Source organism: Exophiala viscosa (genome assembly GCF_022695815.1).
Source record: "Exophiala viscosa unplaced genomic scaffold EDD37scaffold_6, whole genome shotgun sequence".
NCBI lineage: Eukaryota > Fungi > Ascomycota > Eurotiomycetes > Chaetothyriales > Herpotrichiellaceae > Exophiala > Exophiala viscosa.
Window position 1 is genome coordinate 1,150,452 of NW_026944358.1, and position 21,677 is coordinate 1,172,128.

Consider the following 21,677-nt stretch of genomic DNA (forward strand, 5'->3'; position numbering starts at 1 on the left):
ATTACGAGCAGCCATGTGACCTCGCCCAATTTGATGCACTCGGCGGAACCCAGAAACCCTATTGTGTGACATGGTGTTCCGCTGACAGTAACTTATTCGACACCCACAATCTTTGTCAGCGTAGTAAAGTGGCGCACGAATAAGTTGTAGCCTGAGCAATGTAGGCCTCTCGACGCTACGTATACCTGTTTTACACAGAAAAGTACTGGGATGGGTAGAAGTGTGATGATGCGAGGAATCAGGCTGACAACTTCACGCGTTGTGGTACGAGTAGTAGGATCGAGCTACGGAGTATGTTATGGTGACTAGTCGAACTACGGCCCTGTGACTCGCCGCTGGGGAACATCAAGTGCCAAGCGGTGCCTGCGGACTTTCAACGACCCTGTGTCGCGTGTGCAGTTGAGCAAACATCCTCGATCTGCCATATTTATCGTGTCATAGTATCGCTACAATAGCCATTGAAAGGCGTAAGTTATTGTATTTGTTCCACGTACCATTTGTGGTGCCTTGCCTGTCCCCAAAAGCCACTCTGCGCAGGCATAAACGTGACGTACACTGTACTGGCAAGGCTGCGAAATCGCTTGCTAAGCGCCACTCTTCCTCGAGATATCTTGACAACCTTCTTCGATAACCCCCATCTTCCTGGGCTGAAGTTGTCCTCCGGAGTTTGAATAACTGAGCCTCAATATCCAAGGGATGCTGTCGTCGACGTGAAACACCCTTCACAATCTCGAAAACTCCATGAGTTCACCACAGAATAATGGACAACCACAAACACCATCTGGAAGAGCTGGTCAATGGCAATCACGGTAAAAATGGTTCGGAAATATCGAGGGCTACATCTCCCACCGGGGATATGTCCATGGAGAATGGCCAGATGACGGACGGTGTAGAGCACACCAAACGCAGCAGACCACGAACCTTCCCGTACTTTACGACGCTCCCTTACTCCGTCGAAGATGAAGCACAGAGGCAACAAAACCTGTCCGAAATCCTCAAGCACCTGTATATCGCTATTCAGGCCAGTGACTTCACGCCCGGAGCGGTACATTGGACGCGGGAACTGCGGAGTTGGCTCTCATTGAAGTTCGACCCTACAAGAGAACAGCGCGTGAAGCTCGTCAAGCTCTACTATGAACTCGCCCTGGCTCCTGGAATCGACCCTGGTGTGGCCGAACGTTTCGCCAGCATGTTTATGCTTCTGACAAAGTATGTCACCCCCTCCGCCGGACCGACCCTGACCTCTACTGACAATACCGCAGGCGAAAGCACTACCTCCGCCCTCTCAAGGACCTCACACTCGATTGGCGGCCGCTGTACAGAGAACTGAAAGTCTTTGTGCTTCCTAGCGAGTCGGGACTCATGCAGACCACGAACATGAAGAGGAACATTAAGACCTTGACCAAAATCTCCTCCTTTGCGCAGCTATACTTCGATCCGGAAGACATACCAGCCATGTTGGAAGAGTTATTACCACACTTCACGATGTCGTCTGCTGAAGGAGCATTCGTCGTGATTGGATTGTTGAACATACTCCTTCCTACGGCTCCTCCGCCGCCCAATCGTGCTGATTTGGCGCCCCAGCAGTTTCTGCCAACGTTCTTCCACCTATGGTCTTTAGTCAATCGGTCTCGGACGGTCGATGTGGCATTTCTTGATCTCTTCTCTCGCCTGTCGCGAGACGCCTTGTCCAGCAAACATGTTAACTTTTCGGAGTATGGCATATTCACATCAGAACAGTCCACCTTGATTACAACGGCGATTTTGAGGTTGCTGGAGATTCCCGTTGGACAATCCACCTCGCCCTACAGTGCTCTCGTAGATTTGTCGGCGGGGATGGGCATTCTACTTGACAGGGATTCACGGAAGCACCCGGTATCGCATCACATTGCTCGCTGGTTTGTCATGTCTCTGTCACCAGCGTGCCTTGATCACAAGGGGTCAGTCTTGTCCTTACTGGAGAACCTGATCCAAGCAGTCGAGACGTTCTTTCATCCCTCAAACTCGGGGTCGTGGACCAGAACCCTTGCTCAGTTGGTGTTTTACCTCGCAGATTTCTTCGTGATGCGTTGGAACAGAGAACGCAATGGAGAGATGGACGTGCCCGTGGAGCGGAGACTCACCGATGGTCTGCGAAAGAGGTTCGTCTTGTGCCTGCGTGAGGTGATTTTCATGGGCATCTATGCAAAGAGTGGTACGGCAATGAGCTATTCCCTGTCGACCCTCCAGGCTCTCGCATTCTTAGAACCGGACTTGATCCTCCCAGGTGCCTTGCAGCGTATCTATCCTTCGATGCAAGGACTGGTCGAGGTCCACCGGACGATATCGTCGCTACGCTCTCTGCAGATTCTTGCAAGGACAATGGTCAGAACAAAAGGATACCGATGTCACATTACTGCCCTCCTAGGTCTTGCCCTGCCAGGCATTGACGCCAATGACCTCGAGAAGACTCTTTATACTCTTTCCTTCTTCGCAAACGTCTGTTACAACATCCCCTTTGAAGATCTGTCTCAGGGAAGGGACGACATTCAGGGCAATATGTTGGCCATGGAATGGATTACCGGCGAAATGGAGCGCATGGAGCAAGAAGGAGCCAGCGTAGAGCTCAACTATGCCAACCTGAATGAGAAGGACGAAGAAATGATTCTGGCTTCATCTACCGCAGGACTAGGCGAATTCGTCTCTTCCTTCTTGGGTAGGGTCTTCACGCTCATGGAGAATCTACCAGATGCTGCTCGAGTACGAAGTGGATCTCCAGAAGAAAACATTGTCAACACTTTACCAGCTGCATTCATGCCTCTGCTGGCCTCTTTATCACCTGAACTTTTTGATATGGCTCTGAACAAGATTGTGGATTTTGTTGCAAACCACGTGATTCACCAGTCCAGGGACGCCATGGCCTTCATATGCAACTGTCTATGCAAAGTCAATCCCGAAAAGGCCTTGGCCAAGTTTGTCCCAGTGTTGATCAGCGGCATCCGTACGGAGATTGACGAGAACGGAGCCGGCTCAACTAGGAATGCTGCTTCTGATGTCCTGCCACGGGACCGAGGCCTGGTATGGAACATCAGCATGCTCAGTATGTGCGTTGTACACGTGGGATCAGCGGTTCTCAAACACAAGCAAGAGTTGTTCGACATTGCTGTCTACATGCAACAGAAGTGCAAAGGCATGCCTACTGTGCACGTCTCAAATTACGTGCATCACCTACTGCTCAATCTCACAGTGACATACACGGCGGATTACGCGTTGTATGAGCCCGACAAAGTTCGTAATGGCATCACTGCGGATCTATGGGGCGTCGCTGAGCCGTCATCCACAGTCAAACCGAAATGGCATGTCCCATGCAAAGAAGAAATCGATTTTGCGGTCGAACTTTTCCAGAACCAGGCGGAAAGCGCGCTGAAGCACCTCCGAGGCCTCATCACCGGTACTTCGAGCATAAAGCGTGATGGCAGCGGCAAGGAATGGTCAGACGAAGTCTCCAGAAATCTCGTCTTGCTCCGTCTGCTGTTGGCTGGTATCTCAGTCCTATTCGATTCGAATGGCGTCAATGAAGGTCTCAAGACCACTGCAGCTGGACTTGATGCCGAAACATCCATGTCTCATGCAAATGGTCACGCACCCGAAGACACTGGCAACGTCAATGGAACCGACGATGCTGAAAATGAAGCGTCCCTTGATGGTACTGATGAGACTTCGCTCAAGCCGTCTTTCCACTATCCCAGCGGCGAAGTTTTGCGTGCGGGTGATGAGAAGTACACACTGCTGCACCAGCTTCGGCAGGAAGTTGGGCGTGTCTTGCACGAGGTACATGCATTTTTGAGTTCTGAAGGCGAAGACGACGTTTCGTCCTTTGCTCCGCTTTACACTGCATACCGGTCATGGTTCGTCGACGTTGGTATCGAACGGTCGGCTCACGTGCTGGATCGAGTGACCCGCCTATTGCATGCCGATGAGCAGCCATACAAAGTCAGCGGAGTGAGAAAGGATTACCCTCGTTCGATCCTCGTACGCAGAGCCAATGTCTACCATACGCAAAGAATGCGCCATAATGCCACCCCAAGGCCTCGATCCGAGCTAGATGAGCTGCTTCTTTCCGACCTCGCCGCGTCGGCAGTTTCGGAATACACTGAGATCCGCCGGAATGCGCAGAGTGCAGGAGAGTCAGCTCTAAAGGTCATCTTTGGTGCCCGCCTATTCGTCATTCCACCTCTACTATCAGCATTCGAGCGTGCGGTGGAACGGAACGATTTCCCCCGTATCAAGGGTGGCTTGTTCACTCTGCTGTTCGGCAGTCTTGCAAAGACGGTAGGCAGACACTGGAAATACACCCCTGCGATCATCCGAACTTTCATCGAAGCTACTACAGCCGACAAGCCGTCAATTCAAAAACTTTGCAGTGGCGGATTATTCCAGATCATGGAGTACGGGCGACCTGGAGATCGCATGGCCATCATCGATAGGACAATGGTCGACCCCTTTGCGCCTGACGACGATGTGGACGACAAGATTGCGAAGAAGAAGAAGTTCATTCTGAATAAACGCGCGAACATCGAGCGCAAGAAGGCAGAATTGGCTGAAGAGCTCATTGCGATGACGCGTGTCTCACACTGGAAGAAAGCCAGTCGAGTCGCTACCATCGTCATGTCATTGGGGATGCGCTTCGATCATATTGCTTCGGATAACATGATTGATCTGATTGCTCGTGGTACCGTTGACCCACATCCTGGATTACGAGGACTCTACTCACAAGGATTGGTTGCTCTTTTCACCATGACCGACGTCCGAGCTGTTTGTAATCATGAATATGCGAATTACATACAAGCCCTGCAGGAGTTCCCCGCCAAGGTCAAGGTAGACACCCATGCGGAAGATCCGGCATGGACAGAAGGTTATCTGAAAGCATTTGCGCAACCGGAAGCCGACGTCTACATCGATCATGACTATCCTGGATGGCTGGTCTGGGGAAAGTCGATGCCTGGCTACAAAGCTAATGTCCAAAATGACATTGAATACGATGAGCTTGAGTTGAAGAAGCGGGCAGTCATTGGCAAGATTCTGGATCGGGAATGGTTCGTCACCTTCTTTAAATATCTGAAGCAAGAGCCACGAGATCAGTCTGCGGACAAGTTCCGTATGGCTAGTGCGGCAATGTTGACGTATGCTTTCGAACTCATCATTCGTGACGGATTGGCAGTTGCTACATTTGAAGATATCAAAGAAGAAACACTGAAAGTGTTCGAGGATGGTAGTGACAAGCATCAGCACCGAGCTACTGCCGAGATCCTCGCTGGTCTCGTCACATCTGTTATGGACAACTCGATCGAACGACGGACCATGATTTGGGAGTTTGCCTTCCCGATCATTCAGCGGGTCTTCTCAGACGGTTTGACACCTGAAAACTCTGGCTACTGGACCACATTCCTGCATATGATTCTGCAAGCTAGGGATCCCCGACGAGCATGGCCATTGGTTGAATGGCTCACGAATTTCCGTCTGGACATGGGCTCGAACGCTGCCTTCAAAGAGAGTTCCAAGATTCACCTCTTGCACCAGGTCATCATGGATGCAGGCTGGCACTTCCAGCTCGATAAGCCCATCACCGAAGATTTCTTGAGTCATATCGATCATCCATACAAAGGGGTTCGAGAAGCTATGGCTCATACGCTAGCCACTGTGACTCGGACTCGCTACCATGAATCCTTCAAAGATGTCAAAGAACTCATTACTACGCAGCAAGCGGCAGGATCGATCGGAATCCAGCCGTACGTGCCCACGAAAGAGTTTGATCAGACAATGCATGAAATCTTCGAACGACTGGAGAAGTGGCGGCACGAGCGGACACCAGGTCAACAGACACCTTCTGCATATACTTCCGGAAGCAAGACGGTGCTGCTATGGCTCGATTCAATGTTGTCATCCTACGAGTGTACCCAACTCTTGAAATACTTCCCGGATCTGTTTACAGAACAATTCTTGCACATGATGGATGTCAAGGAGGATCCCGAACTGCAATCCCTAGCATACCACGTTTTCCGCCATCTGCCGAATATTCCACACCGCATTGGAGAGGATAAAAGATTGATTGAAACGTTGATACGCATAGGAAGAACGTCATCTTCCTGGCACCAGCGGCTACGCGTCATGATCAATATGCAGATCATCTTCTTTAGGCGGCTATTCTTGTTGTCTGAAGAGAGCAAGCAGATGCTGTTCGACTGTGTTGCTGACATGCTCGAAGATACCCAACACGAAGTCCGTGCCGGCGCTGCCACAACTCTGTCCGGCATGATACGATGCTCACCAATGGACTTGAGGGAAAGAATGATCACCAAACTACGAGATCGTTTCACTAAGGCCTTGATCGATAATCCGCTACCAAAGAAGCCCAAGGGCCACTTGGCAGGCTTGTCGTCGGCACGTACTTCCGGAGCCAACACACCCACCCCTGAAGCCCAGCGTTTGGTTATTGTCCGACACGCTGCTGTTTTGGGATTGGGTGCTCTGATCCAGGCATTCCCATACTCAAGTCCACCGCCCGCATGGATGCCCGATGTTCTGGTGACGCTGAGCAGCAAGGCGGCGAACGACCCGGCCACTGTGGGCAATAGTGTCAAGAGCATCATCAGTGATTTCAAGAAGACGAGGCAGGATACCTGGCATATTGACGTGAAGGTATGTTTCTGTCGCTGTGAATATCGACTCGTGCTAACCACTGATACAGGCATTCAAACCAGAGCAGGTCGAAGATCTCGCCGGTGTTTTGTGGAAGAGTTATTTCGCATGAATGCAATCAACTACTTCTTGGGTTGGCATAGCGTGGGCGCAAGTGCAGGTTCTATGGCTAGCAGGTTGCGTCGGCTCCGCATTGGGCGTAGCAAGGACAACGTTTCTTCTCGTCTCTGTATGAATAGATTAGGGCATGGAGAATAACGGGACTATTTTCCTTCGCTGTAGACCGAGCAAGCGGGAAACTTTGGATATTCATATTGCTAAAGATGGAAAGGAGGAAAGGGAGCAGAAAACGCGGAGTAGCCACGGGCTCTTTTTCTCCGCAGAAGCATGAATTACGAGATTAGCAGAGTGGTCACATTGTAACACTGAGGCTCCTCGTGCCAGTGATTCCGACTCAATGAGTTCATGTCTGCGGCCGCTCAAGTATCGCCGTAGGAAAGGGCGTCGACCGACGGAGACCACATCGAGGAACTAAGACGTGAGAGTCCAACACCTTCATGACAGTGATTGCCATGACAATAGATCACTAGAAATTGCAATGGGAGATAGTAACCTCCAGAATTCCAGGATTAAAGGTATAATGTTGTATACGAAGAACTCCAGTTGGATATCGGGTAGTTGCATCCAACTGTTCTTAGCAAGCCCCAGCGACCAAATATTGCCGTTTTCGCTAAAGATCATCTTGCGGTTCCAGCCCAACTCTGCCGAAACACCAGCATGCGGTCTCAGACCTATTTCTCCCCATCAAACGTTCTGGCCAATTTACTCCACTTTCTCAGTCTAGGTCCGAAGAAGAACAGAACGTAGACGAGGGCGACGAGTCCGAAGCTGATGAAACCCAACGTGGCGAACGCCCACTTGGTGTTCATGTTGGCGAACATGGCGACACCGGCGTGCGCGCAACCAGCGGCGATCAAAAAGCTGGGAATCAGGAAGGCGGCGATGGCGCTGGCCGCGACGTTTGGGTACGAATCGGTGATGTAGTTCAGCATGGCGAGCCAGAGGAGCGGGTCGCAGAAACCGAGGACACCACCTGCGACGACGCAGGACCAGTATGAGACGGTGCCTGATTTGTACTGTTAGTGGGCGTCCAAAGAGCAGAGTGGTTGAGGGGGGTATCTTACCGTCACAAGTGAAAGCAAACCATAGCAGGGATATTGGGAAGAGCCAGACGGTGACGAGGGAGACCAAGAATCGCGCTTCGGGGCGGTGGCGGCCGTGCCTGAGTCGGTCGCGGCGGAAGAGGTATGTCTGGACGGGGACGAACATGAATGTGACGGTGACACCTTGAGTGGTGATTAGTCCGGCGATCGAGCAAACAAGGGTCAGGGTTGTGGGAATTCTTACCAACACAGAAATTGAGATAGGTCAGATCAGCGCCAATGTAGCTCAGACCGTTGTTGAAGACGAAGACGTCGAAAACTCCATCAAGGTACAAGAAGAGGAGACCGTAGGCGAAGCCGTTGTACAATCCCAATGAAATGACAATGGGCTCTGTGAGCATGATGCGCAGGGCCATGGTCGCGACAAACTTCAACTCCCTCATGACGGAAAGTCTGCTTGAACCAAGGGCGATATCGACGGCGTTTTGGTCGACACTGCCTCGTCGTTTGACGGCTTTGGAAATGACGATGCGAGGAAGAGTCTCGGGCAAGAAGCACAGGAGCAAGGCGTACGCGCCGCCGATGATGATGTTGATGTAGAAGATCCATCGCCAACTGAGGCTGGGGTTTTCGGCGATCCATTCGCCAATTGGCGAACCCAGACTAGGTCCGAAGTTGGCGCTCGCCACGAACAGAGCCATCGGTTGTGCTGCGTCGTCGGCGTCGCCAAATAGGTCGGAAATCGTTCCGGCGACATTGTTAAGAGCGACCGATCCAGCGCAACCGGTCAGGAAGCAGAAAATGACCAGCATGGGGAAGTTGTCTGCGAGTGCGGTGCCGATGTTCAGTATGGCGTACATCAGGATGGCAGCCACGTAGACCCATTTTCGACCACCAATGTCGGACAATGGACCCAAAAATGCAGGTCCGACGGCGGTTCCGACGATGAACATGGATTGACCGAGGGTGATGATCTGCGAGCTTCCACCCCATTTCTCCTGGATCAGAAATTCCACCGAGACGTAGGTTGTCGAAGTCAGAGTCACGAAGAGCTGCAGACTGCAGTAGACGACGACGATGACCCATTTCTTCCACACTGGCCAGCGGACGGGATGCGCGTCGTCGTCGATTTGGATCTTCCTCAATAGTTCAAGAGGATCTGTGCTGCCGATAGGCGAAGCGTCTTCGAGATCATTTGTGGGTGCGAGGGTCTGTTTCTTTTCCAGGTCGCCGGAGTGCTGTTGCTGGGTGGATGGAGGGATGATATCTTTTTCTCTCTTCTCCAGGTCATCCCCCGTGCCGTTAGTGTAACCGTTCGTGACACCGTTGGTGACACCGTTTTGTGGAGAGAACGTCTCCTTGTCTCCGGTGCTGGACACACCATTTTGTGGAGAGAACGTCTCCTTGGTGCCTGCACTGGGTACGGCCTCTGGGTTCGTCACCTGGTGGTAGATTGTCGCCATGATGAGCGAACGCTTGGCCAAAGGCTGCGATGGGCTGCCAATGCGATGAAGAAAAGGCGACGACCCTAGAAATGAGCAGACTGTGCAGAGCAAGCCAGCACAACAAACAAGAAAATGAAACTCAAATCGAAAATCGGAATGACAGGGCAGCAAGCTTGGATCAAATATGATGAAAGAGGGAAGATGACATGGCGCGGTAGGGAAAAGTTTGTGGACTAAATTTACTTATCGCAAGGCTGATTGTGGCCAGTGACATGGGACCCTCAGGCACAAGATAGGCGACATCCACAGATTCCCACCCACCCGATTGTATGGTGTGCGTACGGAGTAAGAACCTTCAAAGGGCAGCTGTTATCGCAACTGGTCGACAACAGCCAGTAATGAGACGAGAAATGAGCAGTGCATTGATAGCGGCACATGGCGGAACGCGCGGAGAGAACGAGTAACAACTTGGCAAGGTGCAGGCCCTGGGGCATTGGGCAATTGGGCAATTGGGCAATCGGGGGAACTTATTTTCGCCTCCCCTGTCGCCGGATGAGATGATGTGGAAGATGATGACGTGAAAGTTTTAGTTTGAGGTGTTGATGGATGCAGACATGGACGAATTAAATTCGGTCAAACAAGTCAAGTGTGCGATCAGAGGTCCAACTAAGCTTTCCCTTGATTGGTGCTAGTCGATCATTGCTTAGTACTTAGTAGTTTCACGTACATGCCATGCCCACTGTGCCATGCCCATCCTGGTGTTGCTTATCTGTTGCACTTTATTCGAGACTCGAGTTTGGTGACTCGATTCGTTGTGGTAAGCATGCAGTTACTTGCAGATACTATGGGCAAGCATGACCATATCGGCTCCATTCGCCCTTCTTCTCCACACTCAATCCTGTCAGCCTTGCATAACCACAGATAAGAAACTACCCTTTGTACGTACTGTGTAGATCTATCTGATCGGTTGCCGCCGCTGACCGCGTGACCAGCGTTGACACGACCAGCACAGTCATCCGCCGACTACCGAAGGTGGTCAATTGACCTGCAGAAGAGACAAGTACTAGTAGTCAAGATACTGTAGCTGCCATGTTCATCATTCGTACCTGTGTAGCTAGCACAGAGATATCTATCCAACTATGATGCTTTCAAGGCTTTCACTTCGGCCACCAGTTCTGTCACCGTCTTGGTCAAACTACTGATTTGCCGTGATTGTTGAGCCATCATGGCTTTCAGGTTTTTGATCTCTCTTTCCGATGATTCTACTGAAGTGGCGCCCGTCTCCGCGACTGGCTCTTCGTCCACAGTCTTTGGCGACGAAACTTCTGCTTCGGTAGGCTGGGCATTGTTAGCTTGAAAGATCTGATCGGCGTGCGAATACATACCTTGGGTATAACAGCTGGCTGCGGCTCGGACGCCTCCACATCTTGCACAGCCTTTGTAGCTGAAGCGGTCTCCTCTCTCGCTTCTTCTGCCACAGCTGGCTTCGTTGCAGACGTCCTCTCCACGGGCTTTTGCACTTCCTCGAAGCTTGAGCCGTCATCTTCATCTTCCTCGACAGGCTCGCTATCTTGGAATTTGGTGGCCGCTGCCATCATCGTGGCCCCTTGCTCTTTCATTGGCGGCGGCGGAGACCGTAGTGCTGTCGTCGGTGTCGGTTCGGGAGTTGATTCAAGGACTTCTTTCTTCGGCTCGGCGACCTTGATTGGCTCTGGAGCCTTGGTTGCGGGCTTCGGCGCATCAGATGGCACCTCCTTTATCCCCTGGCCGTCATATATGCTCTCTAACGAGATCTTGGGCGGAAGACCTTCAGCACCTTCGAACCATTCCTTGCTGCTCACAGCTGCCTTCAGGCCCACAGTAGGTGGGTAGATATCCTCCTGGAAGCTCTCTGCCCTCCGCGGCACAATGAATGAGATGGGCTCGATATAGCTGTCGTTCACTGTCTTGTAGGCTCGCATCACTTCGTTCTCGTGCATGTTGACTCCCCTCTTGGGCACAAAGGCTACCCCTCGCTGTGGGTCTGCAGACTTGTATTCTGACAGATACTCGAACTTGTCGTGCTCGTATTCGTAGTATCGGATGTTGCCATCACCTTTTCCGGCTAGGTACAGACATTGTGTGCCATCGTCCCAGAAAGGCATACATACTCCAGATATCGAGTCAAGCATCTGGAAGCCGTCCACGGGTTGTTGAGGAGTTCGGATGTCCCAAAGCGCCAGTTGTCGATCACTCATGCGTGAGAACCCGGTGGTTGCTACTCTGTCGTGCTCACCCATCCACACCGCTCTGCTATTCTTGGCACCAGCATGACCTGCCACTTCATGAGCGGGCTTCTCTTGTCTTGTGTCCCATATCCTCAGTTTCTTATCCCGCGATGTGGTGACGAGTAGTGAGCCATTGGCGCTCCATGACATGGACTGGATGACGTCGCCTACTTTCAGTGATAGCTTGGATGACCCGGCCTCGATGTCCCAAAGCTTGATCGTGAAGTCTCCAGCGGCGGATGCGAGAACGTTTTCGGCGGCTGGGTTGAATAGGACGTGTCCGACTTTTCTGGCCAACATTAGTCCTGCGCCAATCCGGTGAAACTTGCTCAACACACTTGGGATGGCCACTCAGCTTGCCGACTGGACCAATATCCTTGACCTCATCTACCGGAACATCCAGATGGAGTGTGAAATCCTCCGGTACCCTCCAAAGGAAGACCTAGCACCATGAGTATCTCCACTGCCTCTTACTGGTCGCAAGTGCCATACCTTGCCGTCATCAGACCCCGATGCAATCAAGTCATCGTGGAAAGGGTTCCTTCTCCTGTTAGTCCTGCCAATGCCTTCGAGTTAAAAGTTACGAACCAGTCTGTGTCCAGCACAACCGCGGTATGTCCTCGGAAAAGCGGTATCCTTTCTGGCAAACGACCTCGTTCACTCGTAGGAATAACTGCGAACGCTCCGCCACCACTGCTGTCCCAATTGACCGAGATGTATTCGGGGTTGGCCTACGAAGTCAGCCGTGGCCCAATGTAGACTGTCCGTTCCATACCTTGATCAAGTTGGTATCGAAAGCATTTTTGGACACTCTGACATTGTCATAACATTGTTCCTGACTCTCTTAGCCGCCGCTCTCAAGCATTGAGAAAGCAGTCTGTACCTTTCGAGTGGGACGGCCGAACACGTGCCGATACTTGGAGGAACGGACAAAGCGACCTGCCATGGTTTCTCGGTGCGGAAAGGACGACAATTCAGAGGGATGGAGGAGCGGAACTCAAAGACTGAACCTGCAGTCTCTGAGAAGAGTGCTTGGAATGCAGCTGTCTTTGAAGCTGAAGCAGTCCGTGTTCCATTGTCTCTGCGCTAAAGCTGACTGCGCAGCTGCCGGCTCTTGGGTAATGCTTCACCCAAGAGCTCTTTCCTAGACTACTGCGAGGTACAGACACATCTGCGCTTCTAAGCACCATCGCTTACCGGAGTAAAAAACAACAACTAACGACGACGCCTTTCTTCCACGACAACAATGATTCTCAACAAGCATGACAGACAAAGAATTACCGGCCAGGCAGCAACGATATCCGCTAACTCGTTGTACAAAAAGTCTTTGTCCAAGTTTTTGTTGCTCTGTCGGCCAACGAAAAAGGTACGATGCTCCGCCTCTTACCATACACCGGCACCTGGGTGCACTTTGTGCTCTTAGTCATGGGAGAGAGCGACACGCACAAATACTACCTGTCCAGGTAGGTCCTGTCTGCTGTTGATATTGGTTGCGAGAGGGTTGATTTTCTCCGTGAACGATACGCTCATCAAGAGGCAGGTTGGGCACAAGCAGTGCTTCAACTTCGTCACAAAGACAATGCTTGCTTGAGGCAGTCGTCGTGTTTGACGCATCATGTCACACACTACGAGCTGTCTATGGTTCTTCAAAAGCTTCTCGGCCATCTGTCTATACGTATCTTCTATCCATATCTCACTGCTGCACTGTCACCGTGCTAACTCCAGATCCTGCTTCCCCCGCTAACATCAAGAACAATTCATGCACGAACCACAGGATTTCCCGAGGATCAAGGCTCACAGTATGTCTTCTCAGGCCCCGACGCTAGTGGATCCCGAGACACATACCGAAGCCTTGCCCTATCGCCCACATCGATCTGGTGGTCTGCAGAAATTTTATCGTACAGCTTGTTGTGGTTCGATTGTCGGAATACTGTTATGGGTCTTTGCACTCCTTTTCGCTATATTTGTCCCGATTGGTGCACTTCTTGCACGAGGCCAGCTCCATTCTTCGGGCTTGAACACTGCTTCCACGTCTATGTCTACACTAACAACAACGTCAACTACTACTGCAGTTTCGACCGACGTTTCCAGGCTCATGTCAACAATCACCACCGTCTCTATAGCTACTACCGTCAGCATATCAATCGTCACATCGATGGTGACCTCCATCTCGGTGTCAATTGTCACATACTCTCCACCACCTACAGTCACTGTCACAACTGCACTCACTACTACAGATGGAACCACGAGCCTTTCGACGGTCACAGAGGAGTCGGACACTGCAGCCATAACCGAGACAATTGAGACCACCACCATTGTTCCGTCTCCTTCCACAAGCGCTCCAAGCACTACCACCAGCATAGACGAACCTGTGGTTGTTCCAACGACGGTCTTCTGGCCATCCACTCTCACGTTGACTGACAAAGAGACTGAGACTCTCAGGGCGTCGATGGCGTCGATCATAGTTCCGGTACTGCAACCGACGCCACATTCTACGTCAGTGAAATCGTCACCTACCAAAACTGCATCAATCAAGACAACAAAAGCGCCTAATCATACATGTAAGGGAATCGAAAGTCCTGAAGATTGTCTGATCTCATTTCTGCCCGCTGCCGGAGGATAGCCTTGAAGCGGCTACAGCTCCCTGGTTGCCTGGAGTCTGCACGGGCGTGCATTTTCGTTGAACGACAAGGTCGCTAACAATCTTCAGGGCTTGCGACTCTCTTAGATCGGAAGCTGAATAGTTGCATTCTTTCCGAGGTTTCAAAGCTGTTGGCCAGTGCCATTGTAATTGAAGCTGTTGTTGGATCTTTTGGGTACGAGAGAATTGTTTTGTACTTCTGAGCAGGTCTCAAGTAGTATGTATTCTACTCAATACAATCATTCTATTCTGAGCCTTTTCCAGGAATTTTTCAACTCTATGTACACCCTTCAAGTCTAGACCACATTCATTCTCCTAGCAAGGGCACCCTGGTTCATTTCAGAGATTGCCTGAAACTCTACGTCTTTGAAAATGATGATATGGGACAATATTTTCGGTACTTAGGTAGCTTCTTCGCTAGCTCGCCACAATTGTGGATGCCTTCATAATCCGGGTAGACGCCTTTCCTGTTGCATTTGTGGTCTTCATTGGAATGACTGAAACACCTTGGAGCCCACGAGTAGATCAGACCATGTAATTCGATCATTTATCCCATGTAAGGTCTAGTAAGGGAATACTCCGAACACAATGCAGGGAAGTTGTATGTCCGAGGCATACAGATGCGGGGATGAGGCCAATAGTCTTCGAAGACTTCGGTTTGATATTGAGACCTCCTCCAATATGCCCGTATTATCGTAATTTGGAAGACTCTATGCCATGTAGACCAGGCATACTTTTATCCATGGCTCTTGGTGGGGCAACCGTGTGCCGATAGCTAGAAGACAGAAACTGACGAATGTGCCATAGTTACCACAGCGGCCGCCGTAGCAGGTACGACTGCATTAGCCCACTATCTCGATGGGCGATTCCATCTCTTGAAAGACCTCAAGGTGTTGCACAAGCAGCGACTGGGCGTGAAGTTGTTCCAAAAAGTTGGTATGTACACCTTTTCATCTAAACATCCCGAATCCACAACTTGGAGCACTTTCTAATATGATCACTCGAACGTCTAGCCAAGGAAGACAGAATCTCTCTGTGGTATCAGTTTTCCGGCCGCGTCAATGAATGGCCAAATGCTACATGTCTCTGGTCTCGCGATGGCATCTATACATGGCAAGAAACCTTCGACGCGGCATGCCGTTACGCCCAACATCTGATATCTGTGGGTGTCCAACGAGGCCAGCTCGTTGCGGTCTATCTGACCAATCGTCCTGAGTTTATGATTATCTGGCTTGCACTATTCAGCATAGGATGTGCACCAGCCATGATAAATTATAACTTGACCGGGGATGCGTTGGTGCATTGCCTGCAAGTGAGTGGAGCACACACTATGATCGCTGATGACGATGAGGCGTGCCAACAGCGTATCAATGAGACAAGAGACCGCATTCAAGGACAACTGAAGATGCAAATAATTATCCTGGATGAAGCAAAGCGACGGGAGGTCTCATCTCTACCCGCGAAGGAGCCGGAGAAATCGTATAGGCACGGCACAAAGGGGAGCGACCCAATGGGTCTATTCTATACGAGGTATGAATAACTTTCCTAACTTCAGTCAGGACGTTGACAGATCGTAAAGTGGTACAACCGGCTTTCCCAAAGGCTGCTCGTATACTCTCAAACGAACGTGGCTCTATATCCCAGCCAGGGCCAACAGGATGGATCAAAAGCCCGGGCCCAATGGCGACAGGTGGTACATCTGCATGCCATCGTATCATGCGACCGGTGGAGCGGGCGCCCTAGGATGCCTGCTATCAGGTGTCTCGATGGCAATCGGACGGAGATTCTCCGTCTCAAACTTTTGGAAAGACATCCACGATTCAGACTCCACCCTCTTCATATACGTTGGCGAGACCGCGCGTTACCTCCTTGCCGCACCACCGGGGCCCTACGATACCACACACAGGGTAAGAGGAATGTACGGTAACGGCCTACGACCAGAGGTCTGGACCCGTTTTCAAGAGCGTTTCAATGTCCCTGAGGTAGGCGAGTTCTTCAGCTCGTCCGAAGGCCTCTTCAACGTCGTGAACTGGGTCCGTGACCCGCATGGCTACTTGGTCGGATCTGTCGGCCATCACGGTGTCATCTCCCGTAATCGCTACCACAACACATATGTCCCCGTCGCCGTCAATCACGAAACGGGCGACATGTATCGCGATCCCAAGACCGGTTTCGCCAAGCGGAATTCATACAATGAAGGTGGCGAAATCCTTGTCAAACTCAAGAGCGAAGCCGACTTTCAGGGATACTGGAACGCACCCGAAGCAACCGAGAAGAAATATGTCCGCAACGTCTTCCAGAAAGGCGATTTGTACTACCGCACCGGTGACGCTCTCCGACGCCTCGATGATGGCCGTTGGTTCTTCATGGACCGACTGGGCGATACCTTCCGCTGGAAGTCCGAAAACGTCTCCACGGCCGAGGTCTCCGAAGTCCTCGGTCGGTATCCTGGCGTCGTCGAGGCAAACGTCTATGGGGTGTTAGTTCCGAACCACGATGGCCGAGCTGGCTGCGCTGCCATCCTTATCGAGGAAGGACACTCATCCAGCTTCAATTTCAACGGCCTCCTGGCACATGCGAGGAAGCATCTGCCCCGATACGCCGTCCCAATCTTCATTCGTGTGATCGAGTCTAGTGTTATCAGTCATAATAATAAACAGAACAAGACTCCACTGAGGGAGGAGGGTGTTGACCCCGATATGTTGGGGAAGAAGGTCACAGGCAGTGGTGAGAGAGATCGATTGCTTTGGGTTCGACAAGGAGGAGAAGGTTACGTGGACTTTGGGCGGAATGAGTGGGAGGCATTGCAGAAGGGGCATGCTCGGCTTTAACTTCAGTAGAAGAACCAGAGGATAAGTACGACCCGCAGCACCAAAAAAAGGTACGCGACAAAAAATAGTGACCTTTGTGAGGTTCGAACCCCATGAAGGACAAAAACTTTTTCCATCAAACAGATGTTGGAATCTGGTTGATGGGAAGTGAAACCCCCTTAAGGGAGGTTCTTTCCGGGGACTAATAACTATGGACTTTTTTTTTTGCTTATCCCCTTATTGAGATGGCTAGGGAGCTCGGCCACCCGCAATCGTCCTCAAATCTAGGCCTTTTGCGTTTGATTCTCGGATTGTTGGGAGTATATGTGCGGCTGTAAAACATGTTCTTGATTTTCTCTTGGTTGACCTTGGTACGGTACCGGTGGTTTGGTAAAGATGCTGCCTGGCCGACGGAGTGTGAGGCAGAAAAGGAGACCCAGCCTTGCCAAGACTCACGAGGCTGTCATCGTAGAAGAGCAAGTCTCACCAGGCGAATTACTTGGAGATGGTCGACTACTGGGGTGATGAATGCGAAGGCCGACCCATTGGAACTAATCGATGGCTTGCATTGCGCTATGAACCTATATGGAATACCGCCATTTCCTCAAGATGCCTGACCAGTAGAAAACTTGAGGAGATTTATTTTGGTAATCCAGGAGAATAGAAGGGTATATATATCATATCTCATGTGCCGTTTGTGGAACCTGTGCCTGTGGAATCCGTTGAACATGGTCTTCGTATAGTCGTGTAACCTGGTCCGCCATTATCCGTACTTGTATGCCTCATTATTGAAATCCCGAGCATTTCGACTTCGATGCTCCAGATCTTTCCGCAGATTCAATCATCTGCCTTTCAACGTGGGTTCAAGTTCATGACTCCCTGACATAAACAGCGGGGAAGACACCTTGGTCTCCAGCGTACACTCCAAACCACCACTCCTCGTTAACTTCTTCGACCTCGCGCACATCGGCATGTTTCGGGAACATCAACTCGCCTTTTCCATCCTCACCCTCTTCAGGGTAATAGCTCCAAAGTGCACGACAGACCTTGCCTATGCCACCGTCTGGCGGGAAGTTTGATGAGGATGAAAGTGTTGCGGTCCTGGCTCGAGTGGCACGTCTCCCACCAGATGGATCTTCTCGCCATGTCCACTGGCCTCTGCTGTGGAGGTTCCTTGATGTATCTTCGATACGAGGTTCGTTGAGCTGTGCTTTCGCAAGCTTCCATGCAGCGATGTCTGCTTCTGTCGTCTTAGTCCCTCCAACCATGTCTCGAGCGATGGTTCTGCGTTGGTCGTCATCTTTGTTTTGCTCAAAAGTTACAGCAACCATGCGGTGTCCACTGGGGCAAAGACGCCAGCCGTCAGGGCCATCTTCACGCTTGATTTGCCGTGTATTGACGAGATTCAGGTAGCAATTGTTGCAAAGATCGAAATCGCCCTTCTGTTCAGGCTTGTCCGGTGACGGCGTGGGATGGGCGGGGCAGTGATACCGCATCTCCTCTGGAGAGATCGACCTCGAGCAATCGTCACAATGTGTTGTAATGATCAACGATACAAAATCCGCGCGGTGACTCGAAGCTGGACCGTTCGTTGAATTCGCACTGGATGGCGCACTATGTGCAGGTGATGATGCTCGAATCCTGGCATTGTATGGGCTCATTGCCATAGAACTAGCTTGTGTTGTGTTGTGTACTTGTTGTGTAAAGTTTCCAGGAGCATATGATTTGTGAGCAACAGGCAATAAAGGGTGTCGACAACAATGGTTCGTGTTGACACAGTCTTTGCAAAAGCCCCACTCACCATCGTTGCAGACATCACAAGCCCAGAAGCAGTCATTGGCAAATGCACCGCATCGATCACAAAAATTGCCCTCCTGAGGGGGTACTGTGGCAACGGAGGACGTACTTGTTCCGTTCCTGCTATTTCCACCCGTCCTCGATGCTATCTTCTGATATTGGCGGCCGACAAGAATGTGAGGCAGCTCAATAGCTTGGCTGCTTCTAGCAGTATGTGACGCTTCAAATTTGACCATGGCCGCGTGTCCAAATCCGAACCAGTGATTGCAGCCACGGCCAGCTCTGTAACAACGTAGGCAAAGATCCAGATCGCAAGCGGCGCAATGCCTATGCACTTCATACTCTATGTTTGCACGCGAACAGTGCGCACATGAGACCGCGGGTTGTTCAATATTTCTTGAGCCAGTCGGCATCAACGATGTCGCCCACTCATGCGTCGACGTAGCGGAATCTAATCCTGCCATCACTGTAGGGACTGGAGCATTGTTGACGCCGGACATCATAGGGCCGACATGATCAGGTGTGAGCGATTGCGGACCAGGGGATTCAGTCTGTGCCGGCGTACCGATCTGCCGCCCAGCAGCTTGCCAAACTTCTGAAACCCTTGGGGCGTTCCTAGGTTCGGTCTGGGCCCTGTTTGTGTTCGAAAGCTGCCGTGGACGGCCTGAACCTGACGAGCTAGATTGTGGTCTGTCGACAAGGTCTGTAGCGGACCTTCTACCTGTTCTCATTGAGGAAGGTTCGCTCCTTCCACTTTCATTAGAAGCCGTCCGTCGATGCCGCGCATCCTGAGGCATCGTCATGGCAGGATCAATCCCAGTTTGAGGGAATGAAGTAGGTGGTCGACCACCACTCCCACCAATGACAACGTTGCGACTGGATCTCGGACTCGGCTGTATGGGTCGTCGTTGATTGCCTCTTGGAGGGCCACAAGGAACACGATCTGCTTCTTCGAGTTGTTCTACAGGCTGAACTGCAGTTCGTGGTGGAATCTCGTGTCTACTTTCGTCTGATGGTGTTCGCCGAGCTCTCTCTGGGTGTAGTTGTCGATACCGCTCCGCAATATACTCGCTGAGTTCATCCTGCTCCGCTTCAGTCAAGTCATCAAGGTTGATGCCGTCAAGAAGACCCTCAGACAGGATCTCCTGCATCAACTGGGCTTCGTTCAAGCTGTCGCCGGTGCCGGTACCACTTTCAGAGGCGCTGACGATAGATCGCAAACTTGCTTGATGAGCCACGGTCCGTGCACCTCTCTGACGGGCTTCCACTGCATCTGGATGTCTTGGTGAGCTGGCTAGCGGAGACAAGGATGAACGATCAGTAGCGTCAGGAGAACCAGCATTTCGAGGTCGAGATACAACTGCATCCGCGCTAGGTTGTCTGTGTCCTCTGTCCCGATGAGCAGAATCATCTGATCTTTCTGACCTTTCTCTGGACTCCCGACTTCTGCTGCTTGCCTGACGTGGCGCACGTCTATTGTCAGCGGACGAGGGGTGTAGCTGTTGTCCCCGTGCGCCACTAATACGAGTGTCATTCTCTTGCGGCCTTCGCTCCCTGCCAGAAGCCTCTTCGTCGTCGCGCCTTCGTCGCTCCCTCCTTCTATGGCTTTCAACCTTGGGCATTATTTCATCGCCGGGCTTGTAGGCCTGAGACATCTCAGCCTTCTCCTCGGGAGATCTGCCCTTGGAGGGATTGGCGACAAGGAACATGTCCAACAGCGTATTTATCATGGCATTGTGCTGAGCATCTTTTACTGGAGCGCGACATGTTGGGCAAGTGTAGGGACTGGCGGAGGATGACGAGTGAGAGTGGGTAGCTTTGCGGTGTTGATGTGAGAACCATTCCTTCAAGCACGAGCCGCAAAAGGTGTGCAAGCAGTCAATGAGAGTGAGCGGTTGGTAAAGGATTTCGGTGCAGATGAAACAGACGAGTTCCTTTTCGAGATTGAGGAGGCCCGTGCTGGGCGACGAGGTGGTTGCAGCCATGGGATGACCGAGGTCATGATCTCGGTATGAGGTGCCGTATTATGATCGCTCGCAGAGGTTCCGTGTGCACCTATATACATGCCTCATAGGACCGTTTAAACATGTTTTTGTTGCTGTGCGAGCTGATGTGTAAAGAACGGCGCATGAACAGCCCGAATCGTCCCAGCAGGCGAAGGAACAGGCGACTCTTTGGCAGCAGCGCAGCGCAGGGCTGATGGTCACTGGCCGTGCAAATAACCAAAGGTACAGTACCTAAGTTCAACGCCTAACTCGATTCAAGCTCGTGTAGCCGAAAGGCGAGGCACTCTCCAAGAAAATAGGCTTTTTGGTTCCTCGTGGCAGGCGACCCCTCACCTAAATTTAGTTAAGACACGCAGGATGGATCCCGTCATCCTCATTTTTCAACACGAATTCTACACAGGTTGGCCCATCATCGTATTCCAGCCGTCCTTGCTATTTGAAAGAAAATGGCAGGCTCATGGAAACCGGTCAGCAGAAACGTTGCCTGTTGGCAGTGAGTCTTAGGTGACTGTATCACAGGGTGGCATGGCGTTTTGTCCGTTTTCTCAATGGAAATGCAAACAGCGGATGGCAGCCTGGTGATGGCATTGACAGAACAATGAGAACCAACAAGCAACTGGATGGGTGACTCAATCCGAGATGTCAACCTTTTTCCCGCCGATGAATCTCCACAATATCCAGGAGCACTACAAAGATCACTTGATGTCCTCAATCCTCCTCCTTCAATATGACACCTTCCACTTAACTCTGATCTGACAGGCTCTTCTCGTGCATTTCAGGAGACCTCAACGCTCCAGCCTGCGCTAGTAGCAGCTTAAGCGGCTTCATTCTTTTCGACCTCGTTCGTGTGCTGACCGACTTCGGTGCCAT

The 21,677-nt window shown here is 51.4% G+C and overlaps 7 protein-coding genes across 7 annotated transcripts; 4 read left to right on the top strand and 3 right to left on the bottom strand.

Annotated features, from left to right (window-relative positions):
* The first annotated feature begins 390 nt into the window (after window positions 1-390).
* On the top strand, window positions 391-7,033 carry EDD37DRAFT_441160 (proteasome activator subunit 4). Its single transcript, XM_062812760.1, has 3 exons — window positions 391-1,209; window positions 1,263-6,678; window positions 6,728-7,033. The coding sequence occupies exons 1-3, from the start codon at window positions 761-763 to the stop codon at window positions 6,788-6,790; spliced, it is 5,928 nt and encodes a 1,975-aa protein (XP_062669702.1). The 5' UTR covers window positions 391-760; the 3' UTR covers window positions 6,791-7,033.
* Window positions 7,034-7,202: 169 nt separating this feature from the next.
* EDD37DRAFT_441025 (MFS multidrug transporter-like protein) lies at window positions 7,203-9,435 on the bottom strand. Its single transcript, XM_062812759.1, has 3 exons — window positions 8,086-9,435; window positions 7,863-8,024; window positions 7,203-7,804 (listed from the first exon to the last, which is right to left on the bottom strand). The coding sequence occupies exons 1-3, from the start codon at window positions 9,302-9,304 to the stop codon at window positions 7,470-7,472; spliced, it is 1,716 nt and encodes a 571-aa protein (XP_062669703.1). The 5' UTR covers window positions 9,305-9,435; the 3' UTR covers window positions 7,203-7,469.
* A 988-nt stretch (window positions 9,436-10,423) lies between these two features.
* EDD37DRAFT_565549 (beta-like 1) lies at window positions 10,424-12,499 on the bottom strand (the record flags this gene model as incomplete). Its single annotated transcript, XM_062814058.1, has 7 exons — window positions 10,424-10,624; window positions 10,672-11,842; window positions 11,892-11,995; window positions 12,046-12,094; window positions 12,142-12,284; window positions 12,329-12,388; window positions 12,437-12,499. 7 exons carry the CDS (start codon window positions 12,497-12,499, stop codon window positions 10,424-10,426), a joined length of 1,791 nt encoding a protein of 596 aa, XP_062669704.1.
* Window positions 12,500-12,651: 152 nt separating this feature from the next.
* Window positions 12,652-13,366, top strand: EDD37DRAFT_632613 (uncharacterized protein). Its single transcript, XM_062816741.1, has 2 exons — window positions 12,652-13,015; window positions 13,067-13,366. Exons 1-2 carry the CDS (start codon window positions 12,925-12,927, stop codon window positions 13,270-13,272), a joined length of 297 nt encoding a protein of 98 aa, XP_062669705.1. The 5' UTR covers window positions 12,652-12,924; the 3' UTR covers window positions 13,273-13,366.
* EDD37DRAFT_682032 (uncharacterized protein) lies at window positions 13,355-14,301 on the top strand (the record flags this gene model as incomplete). The annotated part of the gene is made up of 1 exon (XM_062819779.1): window positions 13,355-14,301. The coding sequence occupies one exon, from the start codon at window positions 13,355-13,357 to the stop codon at window positions 14,174-14,176; it is 822 nt and encodes a 273-aa protein (XP_062669706.1). The 3' UTR covers window positions 14,177-14,301.
* Window positions 14,302-14,889: 588 nt separating this feature from the next.
* EDD37DRAFT_632615 (AMP dependent ligase) lies at window positions 14,890-17,379 on the top strand. Its single transcript, XM_062816742.1, has 4 exons — window positions 14,890-14,946; window positions 15,002-15,130; window positions 15,208-15,724; window positions 15,774-17,379. The coding sequence occupies exons 1-4, from the start codon at window positions 14,907-14,909 to the stop codon at window positions 17,023-17,025; spliced, it is 1,938 nt and encodes a 645-aa protein (XP_062669707.1). The 5' UTR covers window positions 14,890-14,906; the 3' UTR covers window positions 17,026-17,379.
* Window positions 17,380-17,496: 117 nt separating this feature from the next.
* EDD37DRAFT_632616 (uncharacterized protein) lies at window positions 17,497-21,092 on the bottom strand. The gene has a single exon (XM_062816743.1). The coding sequence runs from the start codon at window positions 20,784-20,786 to the stop codon at window positions 17,874-17,876; it is 2,913 nt and encodes a 970-aa protein (XP_062669708.1). The 5' UTR covers window positions 20,787-21,092; the 3' UTR covers window positions 17,497-17,873.
* Window positions 21,093-21,677: the final 585 nt, after the last annotated feature.